Source organism: Culex quinquefasciatus, chromosome 1, assembly GCF_015732765.1.
Source record: "Culex quinquefasciatus strain JHB chromosome 1, VPISU_Cqui_1.0_pri_paternal, whole genome shotgun sequence".
Lineage (NCBI taxonomy): Eukaryota > Metazoa > Arthropoda > Insecta > Diptera > Culicidae > Culex > Culex quinquefasciatus.
In genome coordinates, this window is record NC_051861.1 from 60464692 (window position 1) to 60492085 (window position 27394).

The following is a 27394-nucleotide window of genomic DNA, read 5'->3' on the forward strand; positions in this document are numbered from 1 at the left end:
GCTCGAAAATCACGTTTTAGACGAGTTTTGAGGACGCTGTATCTTCTTTCAGGGACATGCTAGCACCATACTCTTTTCGGGAAAGTTGTAGAGCACCTTTCAGAGCATCCGAATATGAATCCGGATTTAGTACAGCTTGAAACGTGGATTTTATAAATATCAAAATTCAAAAAAATCGTTTTTCCCATACAAATTTATATGGAAAATTGAATCGCTTTGCGCAAAGTGAGGACTAAACCAATCATGCCCAAACTTTGGGGAGTTGTTTAGGACCCCAAAAGGAACTGGAAAAGTGCTGTGCTGGAAAATCGATTTTGATATTACACCCTAATGAAGCACGCTGCATGCTCATAAACATACACGGAAAGGGGATCCATCGCCAAATCGCGATAAAGTTCGCTAAAACTAGCGAAAAATGTCGCTAATTTCTCAGCCTGCACAAAAATTACCTAGAATCGCTATTTTTTTCGCTGGTTTGGAAACCGATGAAATTCTACCAAACCAGTGAAAAAAAACACTGGTTTGGTGAAAATGTCGCTGTTTGGGGGATCAGTTTTGCTAGAATCAGAAAATTTTCTCGCTGGTTTGGAAAAAGCGGCAGGGCACCAAAATCAACCAGGAGATTATTGTACTGGTTTTGGGAAACAATTCGCTGGTCCAGCGGATTTCTTCACTGGACCAGTGTTCTTTACGCTGGATCAGCGTTTTCTATCGCTGACGTCCGGGTTTTTTCCGGCGGCAGCAGCTCGTACCAAAATCAACCAGTAGATTATTGTGCTGGTTTTGGGAAACAATTCGCTAGTCCAGCGGATTTTTTCACTGAACTGGTGTTCCTTCACGCTGGATCAGCGTTTTCTATCGCTGACGTCCGGGTTTTTTCCGCGGCAGCAGCTCGTACCAAAATCAACCAGGAGATTATTCTACTGGTTCCGGCAAAAATCCGCTGGTTCAGCGAATGTTTCCACTGGACCAGTGTTTTTGCACTGGATCAGCGTTTTTATCACCGACGTTTGTTTTTTGTTTTGGCGGCAGAAGCCTATGCCAAAATAAACCAGGTTGTACTTACTTGCCACAGCACAAACTGTTCCGCGGCCATGGTCAAGTTCCTCGCCTACGATTCTTGCTGCCACCTGCGACAATTTGTGCACTCATCTATGCAGCAGTACAAATACATCTCCAGCTTCACTGCACCGTATTTTTCTGCTGCGAGAACTTTATGGAAACGTGCTTCTTTTCATTGAAAAGAACCCTCACCTGTTGAGTATGTATTTTAATGCTGAACACTTGATGCAGAACTTTTTCATGCTTTTTGTTTTGAAAATACCCTAAAGCAATTCGATTGCCACAAATCGCTTCCGAACGTGAACAATAACAAACATTTATGACGGCTGTCGGAAGAATGTGTATCAAACCAGCGAAAACTTTCGCTGGAAAAGAAACCGTTTCGGAAATAACAAACCAGCGAAACCAAGTTGCTGGATTTGATTTCGCGCAGCCACCTTTTTCAGCGAAAAATTTCGCTGGTTTAGAGAAAAATTTCGCTGATATCAGCAAAACCAACCCAGCAAAATTCGGTCGCTGGTTTGGCGATCGATCCCCTTTCCGTGTACAATCATTACAAGAACGTCGTAAATTTGCCATGCTCTCTTTCATCAACGACATTATTTCTTAACGCATACAGTCAGCAGCATTATTTTCAGTAATACGCAATAGTATTCATGAACCAAGCCGTACTCTTAGACATTCACAACTTTTTAGAATAACTGCATACACGACAAATTATTTAAAAAATTCGCCATTAAATCAAATGATGCGCTTTTATAATGAAAATTCACAGTACATACATTTCGACATGTCTAAACCGGAACTACGAAAAAATCTGTACAATAGAAATAATATCTAGTATGTAAGAAAATTGTAAGTAGTCTACATAAGCTTGACGAATAAACAATAAACAATTTTTGTCAATCCGAAGTGCGCATCACTTCTGTTGCGCGAAAAAAATCTGTTGCGCCGAACAAAAATGTAGTGGTTTTTCGTTAGCGTGTACATCAGCCTGTGGCGCAACCGCGCAACAGCTTTGACAGGTTGCGCTCGTATTTTGATTTTTGTCTGCTTGCACAATATATTCAACCAACAAAATTTTTGATTTTCCCAAAACCAACGCTAACAGTCGAGCAAGTTCATTCGAATTCGGGAAATCTGTTAGCTTTTCGCTTTAGCATTTTCAACAAACAGGTTATTAAATTAATATTGAATTATGGTTATTTTAACTGTAAATTGTCAGTTACAAGTACGTTTTTGTTAAAATCTACGAAAGTAAAATCAACAATGTGAATTGTTAAAAAATCTGGGCGCAGTCTCTCCGTGTGCCTGAGAGAAAATATACTTTTGTTGCAGAAAAGTACGGGAACGCTCTGCTGCCATTTTTTTGCAGAATATAAGAATTCTGCAGTACGGGAATTGAGTTCTAAGTAAAATAGTTTGTTTGAATGATTTTTTTTCAATATCTCTCAATTTTAGGGAGGAAAAATTGCGCAGGCAGTCGCATCTACATACAATTTGTCGTCAGTGATAAACACGATCATTGCAATATCAGCTCCTATTGACAATCCGGTACTTTCATTGGATCACTATTATAAAAACTTTTACTTGGCTATTCAGGAACAGTGGACTGCTAATAGAACTTTAAGAATAGAATCAACCCATCAAAAAAGTCAAAAATCACTAGACCAAATATTGTTTTTGACTATAGGAGGTGGAATCCGGGATACATTGGTGGAAGAATCGCTTTCCAGTTCTGTCTTTGGCGACTTACATGCGATGGTAAGTGCATCAGGTGGCTCATCTGAATATAATAACAGTTTTAGATTCGGACTATAACGGAAACAGTGTTGAACCACCCTATCCAGATTTTTGATCAAAGATGGAGTTACGAATAGAGTTATCTACGTGCGCATGTATTGCGTGTTTGTACACGAAGGGTTTTTAGGTTAAAATTTGTACCCGCCAGCAAAATCAAATGGTAAGCTAGTGTGCGTGAGATCGGGCTTAGATAGCTCTATGGTGCACGCCCGAAATGTCAAAATGGTGCAGAGGTACTAACCTTAGAAAAAAGTGCGGCTTCATGCCATGGCACATTTTTTTGTAATGTTGGTATCACTGCGTGAATTTGACATTTCGGGCGTGCACCATTCGTAACACCATCTTCTCTTAAAAATCTGGTTTGGAGATGGGGTGCGCGGAAGCAACCCTGCACACAACGGAACTGCCGTTCAAGAGAGAAGGTTCGCAACATTTAAGTAAAGTTTAATTGTTACTCGCTCGTATTTCATTTCTGACAAAGTTAGTTGGATCCGTTCTCACGCAGAGAAATTGGGTCGATTGTGAAAAGTGGGGACGCGAGGACACTGTAAAAGATTGTTTGTGTTTTTGGCGTCATATTGTTAAGTGATTGGTGTTAATTATTTTCCTGCTTCAATCGATTGTGAGAAGTGAGGCTACGCGGCTGCTGTATACACTGAAAGCCCGACCATGGTAATTTTAAGAACATTTGCTAAAAATGCTGCTTATTAAATTAACTGTGGCTTTTTGGTGGAAGTAAACGCAAATATGGTAAAATGTACCATGCTTCCACAAAATTGCATGGTAGCAATTACGAAACCATTATCATTCTCTCCATATTGGAGGGTTTAAATTACCATAGTGCTCTCGACATAGTAAAACTGACTGCGTTAATCAGTCAATCCAAGCACGGAATGTTTTCAGCAAAAATACGTCGGTGCGTGTTCTCAATTTTACCCTACATTATGGTACAGTCAAACCTCTTTTTACGCGACCTCCTTTTGCCCAATTTTTTTTTACGCGGTTTTTCTTACGCGAAGAATTCAAAATAACGCGAACTCAATTTACGCGAAAAATTCAAAATAACGCGGTCCGATTTTAAACTGCTGGAAGTCTTAACCATTATGGTCATATCTTCCTGTTAAACGGGGACCACAATCAGGGTTTTTACCTTCAGTAGCTTCGGTATACTCTGCATCATATTGGGATGTTCTGGACAACTAAGAACATCCGGAAGTCACGAATAGAATATCTATCTGTTCAACGGGTGTTTGTACCGGTGTATTCACCATCGATATAGCTTCAGGTAGCTTCAGTGAGCCACGATGGACTCTCTGCGATCTGTTAGAATGTACGAGGTCATCCAGGAACTCCCGGAAGTTATGACCTGGATATCTAATTGATCAAAGGAGGTCTATATGGCTATAGTATCCAGCGGTATACCTGCAGGTAGCTTCAGTGGCCCACGATGGACAATTTATGACATGTTAGATTGTGTTGAGACATCCAGGAACTCGTCCTTAAATATGAATGCTAATTTTAATGGGACATTTATGCGTTGATCAGGAAAATATCCAGGCCAGGACTTCCGGGAGTTCATGGATGGCCCAAAACAATCCATTATGCCACAGAATGCCCATCGTGGTTTACTGAAGCTGTCTGAAGCAACACCGATGGTTGATATAACCATACAGACCCCGTTGATCAGGTAGATATCCAGGCCATGACATCCGGGATTTCCTGGATGACCTCGTACATTCTAACAGATCGCAGAGAGTCCATCGTGGCTCACTGAAGCTACCTGAAGCTATACCGATGGTTAATATAGCCATATAGACCCCCGTTGATCAGGTAGATATCCAGGCCATGACTTCCGGGAGTTCCTGGATGACCTCGTACATTCTAACAGATCGCAGAGAGTCCATCGTGGCTCACTGAAGCTACCTGAAGCTATACCGATGGTTAATATAGCCATACAGACCCCCGTTGATCAGGTAGATATCCAGGCCATGACTTCCGGGAGTTCCTGGATGGCCCAAAACAATCTAACATGCCGCAAAGTGTCCATCGTGGTCCGCTGAAGCAGCCTGAAGCTATACCGATGGTTAATATATCCATATAGACTCCCGTTGATCAGGTAGATATCCAGGCCATGACTTCCGGGAGTTTCTGGATGATCCAAAACAATCCAACATGCAACAGAATGTCCATCGTGGTCCACTGAAGATACCTGAAGCTATACCGATGGTTAATTCACCCATATAGACCCCCGTTGATCCGGTAGATATCCAGGCCATGACATCCGGGAGTTCCTGGATGACCCAAAACAATCCAACATGCCGCAGAGTGTCCATCGTGGTCCACTGAAGCTATCTGAAGCTATACCGATGGTTAATTAACCCATACAGATCCCCGTTGATCAGGTAGATATCCAGGTCATGACTTCCGGGAGTTCCTGGATGACCCAAAACAATTTAAAATGCCGCAGAGTGTCCACCGTGGTCCACTGAAGCTACCTGAAGCTATACCGCTGGTTAATATGGGCGTACAGACCCCCGTTGAACAGGTAGATATCCAGGCCATAACTTCCGGGAGTTCTTGGATGACCTAGTACATTCTTACAGATCACAAGGTAACCATCGTAGGTCACGGAAGCTACCTGCAATTATTACGATGGTGGATACACTGGTACAGACCCTTGTTGAACAGGTAGATAATCAGTTCATTACTTCCGGAAGTTCTTGGATAACCCAGAACATCCCAACCTGCTGTAGAATATACAGCGCAGGTCACTGAAGCTATTTTGAATAACCTGGAATTTCATTATTATTATTAAAAAAATAAAATACTTTATAAAACTAAAAAATACTTAAAATTGTTTTTACGCGAGCAATTCAAAATAGCGCGAACTCTTTTTACGCGAAAAATTCAAAATAGCGCGAACTTTTTTTACGCGATTTATTTTTACGCGAGAACCAAAATTCGCGTAAAAAGAGGTTTGACTGTAGCAACTACCATGGTTGGGTTTTCAGTGTACAGCAGCGATTCTAAACCTCTTTCAAGGCTGGTAACGTCATGGTTCGAAATCCGGACCCTCAGAGCATCTCCACCGGTGCGCAAATAACTGAGTAACTATTTTGTTCACCCACAGCGCTGCTATTTTTGTTTAGTCACCCATCCCACACCGGTCGTTGATAATATAGTCATTGCCAATCCCACCGGGGGTCAGCTTATTTTGACGTTTCGAAATAAAATTTGCCAAAATCTTCAAAATCAGAAGTTGTTATTTCCAGAAAATACTTGATTGGCCGCAACATGGATTGGTCCGGGTTCCCCGGGGGATGTTCCGTTGAGCGGATATTGGCAGCACCGTATGAATATGGGCAATATTGGTGTTGAATTTCACGATTTTCAAAATCACATATGAAAATTACGAAAATGGACATTTTTAGTGGACTGGCCTCAACCCGAATTGGTACGGGTTCCCGCGGGGATGTTCCGTTGAGCGAACATTGGTGGCACCGTATGTTTATGGGCAATATTGGTGACAAACTTCACGATTTTCAAAATCACATGTGCAAATTACGAACATGGACATTTTCAACGAACTGGCCACAACCCGGATGGTTCCGGGTTCCCCGAGGGATGTTCCGTTGGAAGGACATTTGCCGCACCGTATGAATATGGGCAATATTGAGCATGAGCATGAGCATGGATGACTGCCAATGCGCTGCTACTCCGTTATTGACAGATCAGCTGAAGTTAAACAATGAATTATAAATAATCAGTGGGAGCCAACCATCCGTTCACTGTTTAACCCCTGAAGAACTTTATTAGTCAATACCGGCGCCCTCCCAAGAAGCCTGCAATTCAACAAAAGGGAGGAATGTTAGTCCGATAGTTGAAGTTGCAGACTCCCGATCTCGGGGCAAGACAGTGAAAAAACCAGAACAAACGAGAGTTGCTCTGGGAGCAAACGGGAGGAAACGAGAGAAATTTAGAGAAACAAGAGAAACGCCATTCTGGCTGCTCGGAAATGTCACTTTTGACATTGTTGACGTTTTTCTCCATTCGCATCTGATGTCTTTCTGATTTTTGTCGTTTCGATTGTGCCTATTAAAAGTGCACTATTTTCTTGTTTTTGTTAATACTTACTTTACTTTACTTTATCAGCAACAGGTCTATCGACCCAACGCTGAACTAATCGAAGATTTCCAGGATGCTCGATCTTGGGCCGCTCGTCTCCAGTCGCCCACAATGTTGGCCGCTCTTGCATCTTCGTCGACTGCACACAGCCAACGCGTACGAGGCCTTCCACGAAGCCGACGACCCCGTCCGGGTTCGCTGCTGAATATCGTTTTAGTCGCCCGCTCGTCCGACATTCTGGCTACATGTCCAGCCCACTTCAGCCTGTCGTGCTTGATGACTTTCACGATATCAGCATGTTTGTAGTCTTGGTACAGCTCGAAGTTCATGTGCCTGCGCCACCGGTCTCCTACTTGCTTGCCGCCGAAGATAGAACGCAGGATTCTCCGCTCGAAGACCCCAAGTGCTCTCTGGTCAGCCTCCTTTAGCGTCCTCGACTCGTGACCGTAAAGAGCTACAGGGAGTATCAAGGTCCTGTACAGCGTGATTTTCGTAGGCGTCCTTAGGCTGCGGGACCTTAGCTGGCTACGAAGACCGTAGAAGGCCCTGTTTGTAGCACTAATCCGCCGTTTCACTTCGCAGCTCACATCGTTGTCGCACGTCACAAGTGTACCAAGATATACAAACTCATCCACCACCTCATATCTTTCTCCATCTATTTCCACCTCTGAAACACCATCACCTGCACTGCCACGCGCTCTGCCAGCGACCAGATACTTGGTCTTGGCAGTGTTGATGGTCATAAAACATTTAAAAAAGTGCTGCTAATGCCGGAAAGTCTTGCTCGATCAATATCAATTGCAGTTGAGTCTTTTTACCGGACGGACGCGTTTTTTAATTCGCTCTACACCTTATTTTAATTTACCTTCACTGACCCAGTCCACAAACGTAAACGTAAACATATTTATTTTTTTTGTCGCGCGTCGCGTGTGCACTTATTAACAAACGTAAGCAAAATGCAGTGCTATGTGCCGACGTGCTCTTCACCCTTCGACCAACAATACCTCTGGAACTGTTCGGGCATTTGTAATCGAAAATTTCACGCAGCCTGTATTGGGGTCAAGCGTGGCTCCGAAGACGACTTGCAACTACATGTACTTCCTATATGCAGCCTTTGTCGAAATAACCTACATATGGAAATCGACATTAGAAAAATAATGCAGCATCATTTAGAAGGCAGTCATATGATCTTGACTCACATCAAGACCAACAAGACAACCAAGAAGCCCTTAATGAACTGCATAATAAAATCATAGGCCTGCAGGAAGAAATTAAGAAATCTGCAGAAATCGCAAGTCGAATACTTTCGGCAGTATTAACACAGGCACCGGCAATGGACTTCCCCTTAAACGAAGTCAGAAAAGCATTTGAAGACACCACCTCGGACCAGAATCAAAAACTCGCTGAATCATTCTGCCGTATCCAGGAAATTACGTCATCCCACCGGGATGACATAATTAAAACAATTGCCTCAGCAGAAAAATGCCCTCGGACATAATTTTAGCAGTCCACGATGAAGTGAGGGCCCTCACTTCATCCATCAATAAACTGCAAGACAATGAAATTGAAGTCCGGCAAAAATCACTGGCAGAAGAATTAAACGAACAAACCGTACTGGAAATCGAATCTTATCGGCAGCAAAAAAAATTTGGAAGCCAGACTGGACCGACTTCGACGCCAGGCAGCGGACTCGCCGTCTTCAGGAAAAGGAAGCCGAAAAAGCACGTCGCCGCAACCGAAAACATCGTCAACAAATTCAGCACCAGCAACAACAACAATCACAACAACACCATCAGCAACGCCGGCAACAGCAACACCTGCAGCAACAACAATCACATCAACATCTTCGTCGGCAACAGCACCAGACCAACTGCAACTCTGACGCAGGCCGAAACCCAAGTACGCCACATTTTAACTTAAAGGACAATCAATTCGACCAGGACAACGCAAGTAGCAGCAACTTTTTCATTCATTCGTCAACCAAATTGTCCGACAAGGAACTTCTAGACCAGGCAACCCAAGTAGCACACTTTGTTCGCCAAAAGATTTCCGAACTTGTTGTTGAACTCATTTACTATGTTTTCCCAACGTCCCTGAGAACTCTTGAACGCTGGAAAAAGCGCACGTTTTTCTGTTGTTAAACATCTCTTAACCCGTTAGAAATGTGCGTGGTTTAATTAAGTTTTACCAGCGCACGTCCTACTTGCATAGAGAACGTTTGTTGAACATGTCATAAGAACTCTTGACTATAAGATTCTGAACCGGGTTGGATAACGTCGTTAGAACCGTTTAGCAACATTCTGCCTTTAAGATTCAGGAGGGAGTTAGGCAAACGTTTTTATAACCGTTCAAGAACATATCGTGGCAGACAAGAATGTTTAACAGGCTTTTCATAAAATATGTTCAAGGTGTTCGCTCAAAAGTTATTTTTTCTTCATTTAATCCTTTATTTGTGAGAAATGTCGCTTTACGATATTTAACTTCCAGTTTTTTTTTGTAATTTATTAGTTTGGACAGGGATACGCCATTTATGAATGATGGATAATAAAAAAAAAATCAACCATAAAAAATCATTCAATTTCTTAATTATGCCTTTGGGATTTTTTTTTTTCAATTATGTTTGAGTGCTAATTAACATCGCTTGCTACTACTTCTACTCTACTACTGCTTCTGGTTACCGGTGCTGCATTTTCAGCTTTCCTTTTTGATGAAGAATGCTCAGGGCAAGTATCGAACTCAAGATCACTCCAAATGTCAAGTCCGGGCGCGCGTCTGCTTTTTTCCACAAGGGGTTATGTTGGATGAGCAGGCCAAACGTCAATAAGAAGTCTGCGGTCATCTAGGTTTTACCAAGTTCACTAACAGTTTGCCAAAACTTCTTTCGAACATAAGCTGTTTCTATTTTTAGAACTATCCTTGCTTGTTTCGTCAACATGTCCTTGCTCGGTGTTTAGAACACGAACGCGAACTTCACATAAACAACTAGTTTACGAGAAATCCCAGCCGAAGCCAAAGGTCAAATCTACTATGTTATGACGTTTAGCAAACTGAAATGAAACATCATGTCTGCAAATGTCATTTTGCTTTTCGAGTTCTACAAGCATGTTGCATTGAGGTCAGAATAATCTTCAAAATGAACTGTTCGTAATCCGTTGCTAGATTTGGCATTTGTGTTACACAGCCATGTTGAACAATGGTTTTTTGGTCAAAATGTGAACAATTGACCAAATTTTTGACACTTGTCCAATAATTAACGAATAAAAACACTTATGCAGCAATTGTTGAACAACAAAATAAAGAGCGATGTTTTTCTTGCTACTTGGGAAGGGTCGAATTTTCTGGCCAACTTCCAACTACATCGAATTCAAACTTCATCAACTTCCGAAAAGGGGAAACCATCAACCCCTACCGGAAGGAAAGAACAGCAAAAACGTCATCACAAACTCCTGAAGTAACAGACAGTATGTTCTGTCTGGACCCAATGAAGCCGCCCATAGTACGCCTAACTTAACAGTCTGCAGTCGGCGATGGCCGTTTCCTGCTGGCCAGACTCCGCGAAATTAAAGTCTATGACAATCTCAGACTATACTTGGCGTATCTGAAGGACCAAAAACCGGACGTCTGCATAGACGGACTAACACTAACCAGCATGCATGTCTTTTTTGCATCCAATGGCCTGCCTACTGATCCTGAACATCTTATGAACATCTTCATGGAATACAACTCAACAATTGGAATTTCACCTAAGCAAACCCTCACCGACCTGGAAACCTACAGGAAATATGTAACAACTTCAATACTGCAGCATTCGCGCGAAGCCGCCAACAAATTTTACCTGCCGACTACATCGTCGAATTTTTACAAGCATTGACGCCTTCTAACACGGAAGAAGAAATGACACCCTCGCAAGAGGCAGTAAGTACTATTAATAATTTAAAAATGTCTCCAAAATTTCTTCAACGGAACAACAGAATGCGAATGAAATTCTAATTTATTGTCAGAATTTCAATCGCATGAAAAGCCCAGGCAAAATGAAGGAAATTTCTTTAAACATTCTCTCACATTCTTTTGACATTATTCTTGGAACTGAAACTAACTGGGACGAAAGCGTCCACCCTGAAGAAATTTTTGGAAACAATTATTTTGTATTCCTAGGCAATAGAAATTTAAATCTCAGTCAAAAAAAGTCAGGAGGCGGCGTCCTCTTAGCCATAAATGCCAGACTTAATCCAAAAGAAATTGTAACTGAACAACATTTTCAATTTGAACAAGTCTGGGCCAAAGCCACTATTGCAGGCCAAGTACACATTTTTGCATCAGTATACTTTCCGCCGGACCATGCAAATAAACAGTCGTATGAACTATTCTTTAAAACAGTAGAAATCATAACATCAAAAACGGAACCGGAAGTAAAACTTCACATTTATGGCGACTTTAATCAAAGCAAAGTCGAATTTATATCTGACCAAGAAAATGAAGCAATTCTTCTCCCAGTCATTGGGGAAAATGAAACTTTGCATTTTCTCTTTGACAATATTGCAAATTATGGACTTTTCCAAATCAATCATGTAAAAACCAAAGAAATTCATTTTTAGACCTTTTATTCACTAACTGTATTGAAGACTTTCATGTACAAGAATCTGTTACCCCCCTTTGGAAGTATGAAGTCTTCCATTCAGCAATTGAATATTCTATTTATGTCCATAAAAACACTTTGCCCATTGACTGGGAATATGAAGAAGTCCTGGAATACAATAAAACAAACTTTGTAGAAGCCAAACGTAAACTACTTGCAATTGACTGGCAAAATGTATTTAATAATGAAGGAAATGTCGACGAATTAGTAGGAAAATTCTATACGGAAATTAACACTATAACATCTGAAACCGTACCTACTAGAAGAAGACGACGTAATAACACAGGCAATAAATACCCAGTGTGGTTCACTCCACAACTAAGAAATTTAAAAAATAGAAAACAAAAAGCCTACAAACTATACAGAAACAATACAAATGACACAAATCTTCTGAATTATCTGAATATTTCCGACCATTTTTTTTCGGCATTCAATTCTGCCAACGAAGAATATAATAGTAAAGTCGAATCTGAAGTCAAATCATACCCGAAAAATTTCTTTAATTACGTAAAATCCAAATCCAAAAGCAGTAACTTCCCATCGCAAATGCAACTGGACGAAAATGTAGGCAGTAACTCAAAAGAAATTTGCAATCTTTTTTCAAAATTTTTCAAAGAAGAATACACCTCATTTTCCGAAGAAGACCGCGACCGCGACTACTTTTCATATATACCGGAATTTCCAAATGACGTCTCAGTCAATTCTTTGTCAGAAACGGAAGTACGCCAGGCATTGAAGGACTTAGACTCATCAAAAGGACCAGTACCCGACGGAATAGCACCTGCATTCCTAAAGAACCTTGCAGAAGAATTGACATATCCACTGCATCATCTTTTCAACATGTCAATAAATACTGGAAAATTCCCACAAACATGGAAAAAGTCTTTTTGGTGCCTATTTTCAAGTCAGGCCCAAAATCAGACATACGTAATTATCGCGGAATTGCCCTTTTGTCTTGCATTCCAAAACTTTTCGAATCTATTATAAATGAAAAATCTTTCAGCAAGTAAAAACCGTATTACATGTAAACAGAACGGCTTTTTTAAAGGCCGCTCTACTAGCACCAACCTTTTAGAATTTGTAAATTTTACACTGAATGCAATGCATAATCGCAATTTCGTAGAAGCAATGTACACAGACTTTAGTAAGGCATTTGACAGAATCGACATACCATTATTAATCTTCAAACTGCAGAATATTGGAATTCAACCGAATCTTTTGGAATGGCTTAAGTCATATTTGACTAAGCGCGAACAAATTGTTCGCTTCCAAAATGTACTATCGGAATCAATTCACGTCACCTCTGGGGTTCCGCAAGGATCCCATCTAGGACCTCTTCTTTTCATCTTGTATGTAAACGACATTTCCTTCATTCTTAAAAAAATTAACGTACTTGTATAAGCAGACGACATGAAATTGTATATGGAAATAGGAAATGCCAATGACAGTCATGTATTCCAAAACGAAATTAATCTTTTCTACACATGGTGTAGTAAAAGCCTACTCCAATTGAATGTAAAGAAATGTAATTCCATTGCCTTCAGCAGAAAACATGTAACACCAAACATAACAGTATTATTAGGAAACCAAACAGTAGAAAAATGCAAAGTAGTACGTGATCTAGGTGTCATCCTAGACTCACAACTAACTTTTGTAGAACACTATAACACAATAATAAACAAGGCAAAAAGTACATTAGGCTTTATAAAGCGCTTTGCATTCAACTTCCAGGACCCGTATACTATTAAATTACACTATATAACGTATGTCAGGCCACTCTTGGAATACTGTAGTATCGTCTGGAATCCATACTATGCCGTACACCAAGCACGTATTGAATCTGTCCAAAAACAATTCTTACTGTACGCACTACGTAAACTTAACTGGACTGCATTTCCTCTCCCATCGTATGAAGCACGCTGCATGCTCATAAACATACAATCATTACAAGAACGTCGTAAATTTGCCATGCTCTCTTTCATCAACGACATTATTTCTCAACGCATACAGTCAGCAGCATTATTTTCAGTAATACGCAATAGTATTCATGAACCAAGCCGTACTCTTAGACATTCACAACTTTTTAGAATAACTGCATACACGACAAATTATTTAAAAAATTCGCCATTAAATCAAATGATGCGCTTTTATAATGAAAATTCACGGTACATACATTTCGACATGTCTAAACCGGAACTACGAAAAAATCTGTACAATAGAAATAATATCTAGTATGTAAGAAAATTGTAAGTAGTCTACATAAGCTTGACGAATAAACAATAAACTTTATTTAATATCAAGAGCTACTGACTCCCTTGGACATCTGAGTGAACCGATGTACTGACCAAGGCCAAGGACAAGTGCACCGTTGGTCGGGCACGAGTGCTGAAGGCGGAAAAGGTTACCTAGAAATCGTGTTTCCGTCGTTATATGCTGACAGATTACGTTGTAATATAATGCGAATGTAATTATTCTACTCTTGTGTTGATAAATAAAATTGGTTTTCCGAGGAGTGGGGTGGGGTTTTGTTGATTCGTGCCAGCCTGGGCCTTGCTAGTGCAAACTCGAACTCTCTCTACTCAAAGTTAAATTACCCACAATCCTTCAGCAAAGCAGATGCTTTTTTGTACAAGAGCACCGCGTCCTCTAATCCTTTAGCCCCGTACAGTCGATTCCCATCTCTGTTCCGAAGCGTCAAGAATGGCCATTTGCTTGAGGAATAGTCGCGGTAAAGCAAAACGTCCAGATTAAAATCAAGATTGTCAAGGAGTTTCAGCATCGTTCTATCATAGCCCCGATCGATCATGTGGTAGAAACTTATGGTTCGAAAAGGAGCGTGGACCGAGTACGCAGGAAACGAGCGTAACCGTAGGGACCAGATGCGCGCTGACCTCGGCATTGCCCACAACGCCAGGTGCCCTAGTGGATGCCACACCGCGCCACAAATCCAGCAGCGAAATCTCCGACAACTCATGTGCAGCATTTCGAACATAACCACCAGAACGTGATAGCTCGATGCTGAGGGATTCGCCAGGGTGCCTTACACAACGCCTCAGTTTGACCAGAGCGGTCATGGTCTGGCGGTTGGAATGTAGCACCTTTTTTCTTGTCCATTTCTTTATTGAAACTTGCTTCTCGTTCAAATCCCCGCTGCTATTGCCGAACAGTTTCCGGATCGGTACTTTCGACCGGGAACTGGACACCGACCAGCCTTTGGAGGCCATTTTATTTCCTTCCCAACCCGACAATCAGCACCAACTTGCCACGGACGACTTTGTAGCCGTCGTTGCCACCGTCGAATTGCCTTTCGCACTTGCCGCCTACATATCCGTACGCCGGGAGTTAAAAGTACCGAAGATGCGATAGATTCTTTACGGAGGTTTCATCGATTCTGTATCCGCCGTCGGTCTACGCGGGACACTTCCAGTGCAATATGGCCAATCTTGCCAGGCAACCTGGCCAGGGTTAAAAGAACAGACTAGGAACAGAAAATATTCGACAAATTTCTTTAAGCGAGTCGATTCAATCTGGAAAATGTGTAAATAAACAACGAAATGTCATTTTGTTGTTTTGCTCTTCTCTCATTTTTTGCTCTCTTCAGAGAGATTTCTCCTGAAGCAACCAGAGCAACCGAGAGCAAACGAGAGCAATCGGGAGGAATCGGGAGGAATGTAGAGCAACCAAGAAGAATGGGAAACTGTCAAAGTAAAATTTCTGAGCAACGGGAGCAAAGTAGAGGAAACGGGAGGAACTTAGAGTAACAAGAGTAACTCCTTGCTCACTGTCTTGCCCCGAGCTCCCGATTTACGATGCTATGGGGAAGACTTTCATAACAAACCCGTCGGCGAGCCTTCCGAGCAACGATGCTTTGGGAAGGTCTTTCTAATTAGCACACCAAAACACTCGCGCACAAATATTTAAATTCTAAATAAATGTAATTTTTCATCACGATTACCCAGACGACTTAAACCTTCAGCTTGCCTTTCGATCAACGATGATGTAGGAAGGACTTTTTTACAGTAATTTAATCACTTTGAACACTTAAACCTATTTTAATGCAACAATTCACACGACGTCGTGCCTCCCGATCAACGATGATGTAGGAAGGACTTAAGCAAGCCAATCAGAATGAAACACGAAATAATACTTTTCTTCTTTTTTTCTATTCACACACCATGCCACACAATTGACCGCGCGTCACCACCCAACAAATTGAACTGATTTTCTTCTGCTTGTGGGCAAGCCAACCAGGATGAAACACTAAGCAAAATTCTCTTCTTTTCACACACAATGCCACACAATGGAGCACTTCCATTCGAGCAGTTTTTGCTTTTTTCTACAATGTATTTCTTATGGAGCGAACTGTCAAAAACTGCTCGACTGCGGGTGCTCCATTGACCGCGCGTCACCACCCAACAAATTGAACTGATTTTCTTCTGCTTGTGGGCAAGCCAACCAGGATGAAACACGAAATAAAATTCTTTTCTTTTCACACAAAATGCCACACAATTGACCGCGCGTCACCCAACAAATTGAACTCCCGTATGAATATGGGCAATATTGGTATCAAACTTCACAATTTTCAAAATCACATTACGAAAACTGACATTTTAAACGGACTGGCCAGAACCCGGATGGTTCATATATTGGTGTTAAATTTCGCGATTTTGAAAACAACATATGGAAATTACAAAAATGGACATTGTGAGTGGACTGGCCCCAATCCGAATTGGTTCGGGTTCCCTCGGGGTGTTCCGTTGAGCGGACATTGTCGGTACCATATGAATGTGGGCGATATTGGTGTCAAAATTCACGATTTTCAATATCACATAAGAAAATTACGAAAATGGACATTTTGAGTGGACTGACCACAATCCAGGTACACTCAAACCCCGATGGTTTGACACCAACTGTTGTCAAACGAACATGGTCACTTTTAGTTTGACACCCCTTTACACGGAGTTCACAGCGCCGTGTAAAGTGACAGTTCGTCACTTTTTAGTTTGACTTTGACCAACCAACGGAGTACAAACTAAAAAGTGTCAAACTAAAAGTGACCAACCACCGGGGTTGAGTGTAGTTCTGGGTTCCCCGGGGGAAGTTCCATTGAAATTGAAGGGATATAGCGGTGAATATGTTGGTGTCAAACATCACGGTTTTCAAAATCACCTATCGAAATTACGAAAATGAACATATAAAGTTTATTCGTCACAAACTGCATCAGTCCGATGCAGTTTCGATTTCCCCGGGGTATGTTTCGTTGAAGAGACATTATCGACACAAACAAATAAATAACAAATATTGGAGTTGAAAAAAATCTAAAAAATGATGTTTTCTACAGTCATTCACAATCCACAATTTAAATTAATTCAAAAAATAAATTCCTTCAATGTCCCTTCAACGGAACATCGCCAGGGGAACCCGGAAACATCCGGGCTGTGGCCAGTCCGTTAAAAATGTCCATTTTCGTAATTTTCATATGTGATATTGAAAATCGTGAATTTTGACACCAATATTGCCCATATTCATCGGTGCCGCCAATGTCCCTCCAACGGAACATCCCCCAGGGAACCCGGAACCATCCGGGTTGTGGCCAGTTCGTTGAAAATGTCTATTATCGTGATTTTCACATGTGATTTTGAAAATCTTCACGATTTGACACCAATCTTGTCCATATTCATACGGTGCCGCCAATATCCGCTCAACGGATCATCCCCCAGGGAACCCGGAACCATCCGGGTTGTGGCCAGTTCGTTGAAAATGTCCATTATCGTAATTTTCACATGTGATTTTGAAAATCTTCACGATTTGACACCAGTATTGCCCATATTCATACGGTGCCGCCAATATCCGCTCAACGGAACATCCCCGGGGGAACCCAGAAACATCCGGGCTGTGGCCAGTCCGTTAAAAATGTCAATTTTCGTAATTTTCATATGTGATATTGAAAATCGTGAATTTTGACACCAATATTGCCCATATTCATCGGTGTCGCCAATGTCCCTCCAACGGAACATCCCCCGGAGAACTCGGAAACATCCGGGTTGTGGCCAGTTCGTTGAAAATGTCCGGTAGCTCATAAACGCACTCATAAAATGGCAGCTCGACCCTCGGTGAACAGTGGATGACCAAATTTAGTCGCCCGTTTGTAGCGCGCATAAATATTTGACATCTGCTTGAAGTGAAGAAGGATCAAGATTTTTTTAATGGACTTTTTCTGGTTCCACGGAACTGGACATTGCTGATAGACATTTTAATTGGACTGGCCACAACCCGGATAGCTCCGGGTTCCTCGGAGGATGTTCCGTTGGAGGGACACTGGCGGCACCGATGAATATGGGCAATATTGGTGTTAAATTTCACGATTTTCAAAATCACATATGAAAATTACGAAAATGGATATTTTGAGTGGACTGGCCACAACCCGGATGGTTCCGGGTTCCCCAGGGGATGTTCAGTTGGAGGGACATTGTCGGCACCGATGAATATGGGCAATATTGGTGTTAAATTTCACGATTTTTAAAATCACATGAAAATTACGAAAATGGGCATTTTTAGTGGACTGGCCACAACCCGAATTGGTACGGGTACCCGCGGGGATGTTCCGTAGAGCGAACATTGGTGGCACCGTATGAATATGGGCAATATTGGTGTCAAACTACACGATTTTCAAAATCACATGTGAAAATTACGAACATGGACATTTTCAATGAACTGGCCACAACCCGGATGGTTCCGAGTTCTCCGGGGGATGTTCCGTTGGAGGGACTTTGGCGGCACCGATGAATATGTCAAACTTCACAATTTTCTAAATCACATATGAAAATTATGAAAATGGATATTTTGAGTGGACTGACCACAACCCGAATTGGTCCGGGTTCCCGCGGGGATGTTCCGTTGAGCGGACATTGGCGGCACCGTATGAATATGGGAAATATTGGTGTCAAATTTCACGATTTTCAATATCACATGTGAAAATTACGAAAATGAACATTTTCATTGGACAGACCACTACCCGGATAGTTCCGGATTCCCCGGGGGATGTTCCGTTGGAGGGACATAGGCGGCACTGATGAATATGGGCAATATTGGTGTTAAATTTCACGATTTTCAAAATCACATATGAAAATTACGAAAATGGATATTTCGAGTGGACTGGCCACAACCCGGATGGTTCTGAGAACTCAACGGGATGTTCCGTTGGAGGGACATTGGCGGCACCGACGAATATGGGCAATATTGGTGTCAAAATTCTCGATTTTCAATATCACATATGAAAATTACGAAAATGGTCATTTTTAACGGACTGGCCACAGCCCGAATGGTTCCGGGTTCCCCTGGCGATGTTCCGTTGAAGGGACATTGAAGGAATTTATTTTTTGAATTAATTTAAATTGTGGATAGTTGATGACTGTAGAGAACATCGTTGTTGAGATTTTTTTCAACTTCAATATTTGTTATTTATTTGTTTGTGTCGATAATGTCCCTTCAACGAAACATACCCCGGGGAAATCAATCGGACTGATGCAGCTTGTGACGAATAAACTTTATATGTTCATTTCTGCAATTTCGTTTGGTGAATTTGAAAACCGTTAAGTTAAGTCCCGCGGGGATGTTCCGTTGGAGGGACATTGGCGGCACCGATGAATATGGGCAATATTGGTGTTAAATTTCACGATTTACAATATCACATAAGAAAATTACGAAAATTTACATATTGAGTGGACTGGCCACAATCCAGGTAGTTCTGGATTCTCCGGGGGATGTTCCATTGAAGGGATATGGCGGTATCATATGAGTATGTTGGTGTCAAACTTAAGAGGCAGTATTTGTAGATTCTGCTCGGTTTGTTCTAGAGGTCGTATCGAGGTGCTCCGATTTGGATGAAACTTTCAGCGTTTGTTTGTCTATGCATGAGATGAACTCATGTCAAATATGAGCCCTCTACGACAAAGGGAGTGGGGTAAAACGGGCATTGAAGTTTGAGGTCCAAAACACATGAAAAATCTTAAAATTGCTCGCATTTTCGTAAAACTTCATCAATTCCATTTCTCTTAGATGCTTTCGAATGGTCTTTCGAAGCCCTTCAAAATGTGCTATAGACATCCAGGATTGGTTTAACTTTTTCTCATAGCTTTTGCAAATTACTGTTAAAAATGGATTTTTTTAAAACCTTAATATCTTTTTGCAACAGCCTCCAACACCCATACTCTTATAGGTCAAAAGATAGGTAATTTCATGGACTATAAGCTTACGGTATTAACTTTTTGGCCAATCGCAGTTTTTCTCATAGTTCTACGATTTTTCTAGAACAAGCATTTTACGACGTTAGTTTTGCCCTGTAGCCCAAGAAGACTGCACTTTTGGTCTCAATTTTGTCATATTCGGAATCCTCGGTCAATTTCACGTAAGTTAGAAGTATTGGAGTTGTAATTTTGATTTAAAAAATAATTAAATAAAACATTTTTGAAAAAAGAAATAGATCTTATTTACCCTATGATCAATACGTCAAATGCTGTATCAAGTAGGCGAAAACTGGTTTTACCCCTAATCCGACAACATTCTAAATAATATTTTAATTAATTCTAAATGGCATTTTTTCCAATCAAATTCCAATTTCCAACGACTCAATCTAATGTAAAATTTTCTGAGGATTCCGAATATGAAAAAATTGAGACCAAAAAGTGCCGTCTTCTTGGCCTACAGGGCAAAAACTAACGTCGTAAAATGTTTGTTCTAGAAAAATCGTAAAACTATGAGAAAAACTGCGATTGGCCAAAAAGTTAATACCGTAGGCTTATAGTCCATGAAATTCTCTAACTTTTGACCTATGGGAGTATGGGTGTTGGAGGCTGTTGCCAAAAGTTATTAAGGTTTTAAAAAAATCCATTTTTAACAGTAATTTGCAAAAGCTATGAGAAAAAGTCAAACCAATCCTGGATGTCTATGGCACATTTTGAAGTGCTTCAAAAGACCATTCGAATGCATCTAAGAGAGTTGGAATTGATGAAGTTTTACGGAAATGCGAGCAATTTTAAGATTTTTCATGTGTTTTGGACCTCAAACTTCAATGCCCGTTTTACCCCACTTTCCTTTGTCGTAGAGGGCTCATATTTGGCATGAGTTCATCTCATATATAGACAAACAAACCCTGAAAGTTTCATCCAAATCGGAGCACCTCGATACGACCTGTTTCACATCGGTGAAAAACTCGCTCTTAACGGTTTTCAAATTCACCAAACGAAATTGCAGAAATGAACATATAAAGTTTATTCGTCACAAGCTGCATCAGTCCGATTGATTTCCCCGGGGTATGTTTCGTTGAAGGGACATTTTGATGTTTCGATTTTGATGTTTCGAAACAAAATTTGTTTAAGTTTATTGGAATGACCAATTTGCCAAAATCTTCAAAGCTAGAAGTAATTATTTCCAAAAAACTGGATTGGCCGCAACTTGGATTGCTCCGGGTTCCCCCGGGAGATGTTCCGTTGAAGGGACATTGGCAGCACCGTATGAATATGGGCAATATTGGCGTCAAACATTACAATTTTCAAAATAACGTATGGAAATAACGAAAATGGACATTGTGAGTGGACTGGCCACAAACCGGATGGTTCCGGATTCCCCGGGAGATGTTCCGTTGAAGGGACATTGGCGGCACCGTACGAATATGGACAATATTGGTGTCAAACTTCATGATTTTCAAAATCGTATATGAATATTACGATGATTAACATTTTAGTTAAATGTCCACAATCTGGATTGCTCCGGGTTCCCCCGGGAGATGTTCCGTTGAGGGGACGTTGGCGGCACCGTATGCATATATACAATATAAAGGATAATATTGATGTCAAACTTCAAGATTTAGAAAATCACATATGAAAATTACGACAATGGAGAAGTGGACTGGCCACAACCCGGATTGGTCCGTCAACTATGGAAAAACATAAATATTCAGTTTTAGTGGACCGGCCATTGACCTTACAAAGCATGCCAACATGAAGTGGTAACCATAGTAACGACCGGCTACAATGTGCCTTCGGTTCAAGCATAACTCCGAGCTGTGCGCGGCATGGTGCTTTGGCGCGCCAACCGTAGAAACGACGACCGGTAGTCATGGTAACAGAGTGGCCTGCTGCGCTTGCCTTCGGTTCAAGCATAACTCCGAGTTGTGCGTGGCATGCTGCTTTGGCGCGCCAACCGTAGAAACGACGACCGGTAGTCATGGTAACAGAGTGGCCTGCTGCGCTTGCCTTCGGTTCAAGCATAACTCCGAGCTGTGCGCGGCATGCTGCTTTGGCGCGCCAACCGTAGAAACGACGACCGGTAGTCATGGTAACAGCGTGGCCTGCTGCGAGTGCCTTCGGTTCAAGCATAACTCCGAGCTGTGCGCGGCATGCTGCTTTGGCGCGCCAACCGTAGAAACGACGACCGGTAGTCATGGTAACAGCGTGGCCTGCTGCGAGTGCCTTCGGTTCAAGCATAACTCCGAGCTGTGCGTGGCATGCTGCTTTGGCGCGCCAAGCGTAGAAACGACGACCGGTAGTCATGGTAACAGCGTGGCCTGCTGCGCTTGCCTTCGGTCCAAGCATAACTCCGAGCTGTGCGCGGCAAGCACAGTTCTGAGATATCGGTGCAGGCGAACAGTCCATTTTCCAGTTTTTATTCACACAAATTGTGCAAGTTTGGCAGGTTTGCTTCAACGGAGTAAGTGTTCTTTTTTGTAGTGTTAAAGAACTAAGTTTAAAAATATTTGAATTTAACAATTTAAATATTTTTAGAAAAATGAGTGCGACAAAAATGCGCGGACGGAACTGGTCGACAGCGGAAGACGAGGCACTGTGCACGGCGTGGCTGAATACTTCCCAGGATTCCATAACAGGAACAAACCAGAAATTGGAGACGTTCTACAATCGAGTCTACGAAGTTTTCGTCGAAATTTGTACCGAACGAAACCTGGACTGCCAACCAGAGCTGCGTGTGCCGTCTGGCATAAAAGCCAGATGGCTTACAATCAGCAAGTCGTGCAGCAAATTTGCTGGATGCACTGCTCAAACCTATACGCGAAATCAAAGCGGATCAACACCGGCGGACCAACTGAAGCAATCTTTCGAGCTCTACAGAACCTCGGTGAAAGCGCCCTTCAACTTATTACACTGTTTTAAGCTGCTTCAGAATCCTCCAAAGTGGCAGCAGTACCAAACAACTAAGGTAATTAATATATTGAATACATTCAGTTTGATTAATCTACTTTGGAGTGTAAAAATCATGTCTTGTATCTTCCAAAGGAAACCTCCATGAAACGGAAGCATTCTGAAGAGAGGACCGAAGTTGAAGATCATACGGAATCTTTCCAATCAACATCGTCGGAGCGTCCAGCCGGAATAAAATCCATGAAAAAGGCCGTTGAAGTCCGCAGCAGTTTGGCGAAATCAGGATACGAACTAGCCAAAGCTGCCTAGCTGGTCGTCGATGCGTCAAAGGAAAAGGCAGTTCTAAGTAAGGAGCGGACCTTGGCCATTAACCGGCTTGCAATATTGTTATTGCGCGTATTCCCGAAAAAGACACGCGGCATACCAGCCTCGAAACGACGCGCCGCACTTTCGACAAATGCGCACTGTCAAATCCCATACTGAGTGTTTTGTTTTTGTTGATCTTCTTCTTCTTCGAATTGCATGGCATTGTTGCCGGGTATGTTTTTTATTGCTCCAAAAGTGCAGAAAATCGCTGGCAACAGTGTCTGCGGCACATTCGGAAAGGTCGCGCGGCGTGTACCTTCGAGAGAAACGGACAATAATTTGATATTGGTTAACCGCGGTAAATTTTTTTGAAATAATTTGTTGGCGTCGAACTGTCAAAAAATGATCGCGGTGGATTGCGGTGGATACTTTACTATCACAGTCTTTTGTGTTCTCAATGTGGTAAATGCTTTGGTGGATTTTTGACACTTCGAAATATTTCATCTATTTGATTTTGGTTAACCGCGGTAAAATTTCTTGAAATATTTCGAACTGTCAAAAAACCAAAGCAAAAACAAAAAACTGTGGTAGTGAACATTGAAGATAAAAATTACGCCCAAAATGTGTCACAGCTACACATTGGATGTGTCGATTTTACACATCGGTCTGGTTTTTGCCCCAAAATCCATCCAATGTGTAAACTTTTTTGCGACTGCTGCACAAAGTTGCCGCCAGGTGCGGGCAGGTCGCGAGCTGTCAAACTGATAGAGTTTTATTATATCCGGGATTATTATATTTTATGTTCGATCTATTTGGCCAGCGGAATAAACTTGGTTCCTGGACGAAGATTTACTTTTCGGACCGGATTTCCGGACAACCTCAGTATTCAGAGGGTAAGATTTGATCACAACTTTTGTGGGTTTGTTTTGATTCTTTATTTTTTTTAGGTTAGCACTTTTCCGGTGTCCAGTTTGAGTGCAGCTGCTTCTCCTACTAGCACAGGTTCTCTGGATCTGTACCACCGCCAACGTGTCCACAATCCACACTTCGGGCGGCTCGGTCAGCCGAATTCGAGCTGGAATCCGCTATATGTGCCTGTGTACATTCCGCAAAAGCCTCAGCTGACGCACAAGTCGATGGCGCGGTCAAAGCTCACGTGACACACCCCGCCCAACCACCAGGACCAGCTGTAAAACTTTATGTCCACAAACCACAAGAACGTGAGTGTTTTGTGTTTGAGTTTATTGGATTTTTGTTTGACACCGATTTATTTCTTTCTATCGCAGAATGTTGAAATCAACCCGATACTGCCAACGTTTAGTCGTAGTTCCTGTATGCCGCTGGGCTCGGTCGTCGGCGGAACGGAGTCGCGCTTTCTTCTTGACGCTGAACAACTCAACGTCAATGGCCGCGACCAACAATTTGTGTCCAAGCAACAACAAGTTCGAGGGCGCGGTCCTACCACCGACCCTACCGGAACGATCCCCGCAGAGAGCGGTTAAAGCTGGCAACGACCGTGCGCGATCCGCCATCGATCAGCTGCTGTTCCAGTGGGCGGACAAGATCGAGCTCGAGTCGAGTCCGGCCGCCCGCGAGCGAAATGTGAGTCAACTTGGGATCATTGAGATAGTTTTTGAAAGATGTGCCTTTCTTCCACAGGAACGAAGCGTCTACTCCATCTTCCGCATTCCGACGACCGCCAAGCAACCGTCCCGGTCGCCGTAGGACGTCAGCGCTTCTCCATCTCGCTGCACGGACCCAGCGTTCACGGCCGCCTCCCCGTCATCATGTAGGGCATGACCGAGTAAAATGTCAAGGCGTTGTCTCCGCAGATGTACCTGTACAGCAACATCAACAACCGGCTTGGTCATTACGGCTACGTCCACCTCAAGGTCATTACGGCTACGTCCACCTCAAGGAGAAGTTCAAGCCCCTGGCGGAGACGTCCTCCATCGAAGACGAACTCCAGCGTTACTATCACGAGGTGGTCACTCCAAATATATTGCATTTATTTCATAAGTTGATCCGTATGTGCATCCATATTTACGTGTATTCACGATTCCGTTATAAATTTTATTTCAGTGTTTTTACAGCTGTCATCGCAAACGTGCGCACTGCTGATTGTTTACAAACAAAACAAAAACCCTTGAATTTTGCCACGTTCTTTGGGCAAGGCACGCTATGTTGAATTCCGAGGAGCAATCGGGACGGGAGACCAAGATCAGTAGGAACCGATCGACCGCGGTGGTGGTGTTGGACTACCAGCGGACGGGCAAGCGCACCCTCATCAAGACTACGACACGGCAGACGTACTTTTTGCTCGTGATTGGCCTGGTCGTTCCGGAGAAGCTCAATCCGGGCAATTAGGTGAGAGTGAACAAGGACTCGTACGTCGTACCTCATCCTGGAGACACTTCCAGCCGAGTATGACGCGCGCGTCAAGGCGATGGAGGCGGAAGAATGGCCCACCGAGCAGTACTCGGACATTGGCGGGTTGGAAAAGCAAATCCAGGAACTGATTGAAGCCGTCGTGCTGCCGATGACGCACAAGGACATGTTCAAGAACCTGGGAATTCATCCAAAGGGAGTGCTGCACGCTTTCGGCTGGTACATGTGTGGCGCAAACAATGTTGACCTTCCTGAAGCTGGCCGGCCCGCAGCTGGTGCAGATGTTCATCGTTCATCGGAGACAATGCCAAACTCGCCCGGGACGCATTTACACTATCAAGGGAAAGTCGCCGACGATTAAAAAAAAAGTTTCTTTGATTTTCTTTTTATTTATTTTTTTTGTATTGTTGAATATGATGAAAAAAAAAACAATAATCATGAGACAACGCGTTGCGTTGCGTACGATTGCAAATTATTTGCCGAATTTGTCATTTGTCTGACCATTTGCAGAAGCACCTTAAAGTTGCACGCGGGATCCTTCTGCTGGAGGATTTTGTAAATATCCACATTATTGGCCTTCACTTGAACTCCATCCTCAATTTGACAATTTGACTTGGACGTTTGAGTCCCGTTACTCACTGATCGACACTCTTTTCAATCGCAACTTACGACGTCCTCCGCTGATACGTACGAATTGCCTCCAGCGAAAAATCTCGAATGCCGCGTAGCCTCAACGCGTGGTCAATTCCCGACTTCGCTGGCGTTCGCCGTACAGCAGCCAAAACGGTTGCTCCTTACCGTCAAACTGAACATCCCCTTCCGCTCCGGACACTTCATCAGCTTGTTCAGCTCGTGTATGTGGTTGTGGTTGTCGATTGATCCCCGGTGGCCAACATTCCCTTCGCGTCAATCTCGCAGCTTGCACTGAACTCAATCCCATAGTGAACTCCCGTCCGACAAGACCAACCGAAGATTGAACGAATATTCCTCAAAGCGACCGTGCCGTGACCTTCTGCTTTTCCCCACGCTTCTCTCCGTCATCCGCCATCGAACTGTCCGACTCAAAACCCTCACCCCCTTCCCCATTCTCGCTGCCAATTCTGTACGAATCCAACGAATCCATCACGTCCTCCAGCTTCACCATGCCGGCCGTCGGCGAAAATTCCGTCCGAAATGTAGCCAACTCTTCAACACCGCCCACACAATCCCCGCAAATCTTCGTCACCATGTCCCAGCTATTGATCTCAACCCCTAAACAATCCCGCACCGTTTGCACCTCATCCGCTATGCTCCCGGAAACAACTCGACCAACGCCACCCCGCCATCCGCCTGCAAGCAGAACCGGCACACGTCCTCGTCTGCCTTGTCCTCCAGCCCGTTCTCGACGTAACTGTTGCAGTGCAGGTCTCGCGTCCGGAAGGCATGCTGCGCGTCAACGCGTTTGGCACAACCGGCGCAAATCCGCACCGTCGGATCGACCTCCGGTGAAATCTGCGAAGGCGGAACGATTAGATGTGAAGCAAAAGATCGGAGGATTACTCACCCCAAGTCCGAGGCAGTCGATGGTCGTGTCGGCAATTTCTGGGTCGGAGCGCAGATCCGCACTGGGCTTCTTGCTCAGATTGCTGGTGGATTGCGGGGAAGGTTGTTGCGAGGATCGGTTCCGCAAGTGAAAAAAATACCTCAAGCTCGAAAAATATTGGAGCGGTGACAGTTTGTAAACGAAGGAAACAAACAAGTGACAGTTCTTAACTGTCATTATCCACACTGAACAAAATGTTGTGCCGAATATCGTGCAGGTGAATAATATTTACCTATATTTACGATATTTACGGAAGTAAATCCAATGCGCTACGGATCAACCTTGTGCCCAACCCCGTGGTTACTATCAATCCTTTGACAAGTTCCGAAGAGCTGCACG

General features: G+C 42.9%; 2 protein-coding genes across 2 annotated transcripts in view; both read left to right on the plus strand.

Annotated features, from left to right (window-relative positions):
• The window catches only part of LOC6049575 (GPI inositol-deacylase), a 234199-nt gene that overhangs the window by 159007 nt on the left and 47798 nt on the right, over positions 1-27394 (plus strand). The window lies entirely within an intron of this gene.
• LOC6049574 lies at positions 23422-25945 on the plus strand. Its single transcript, XM_038257666.1, has 3 exons — positions 23422-24305; positions 24372-24687; positions 24745-25945. The coding sequence occupies exons 2-3, from the start codon at positions 24373-24375 to the stop codon at positions 24808-24810; spliced, it is 381 nt and encodes a 126-aa protein (XP_038113594.1). The 5' UTR covers positions 23422-24305; position 24372; the 3' UTR covers positions 24811-25945.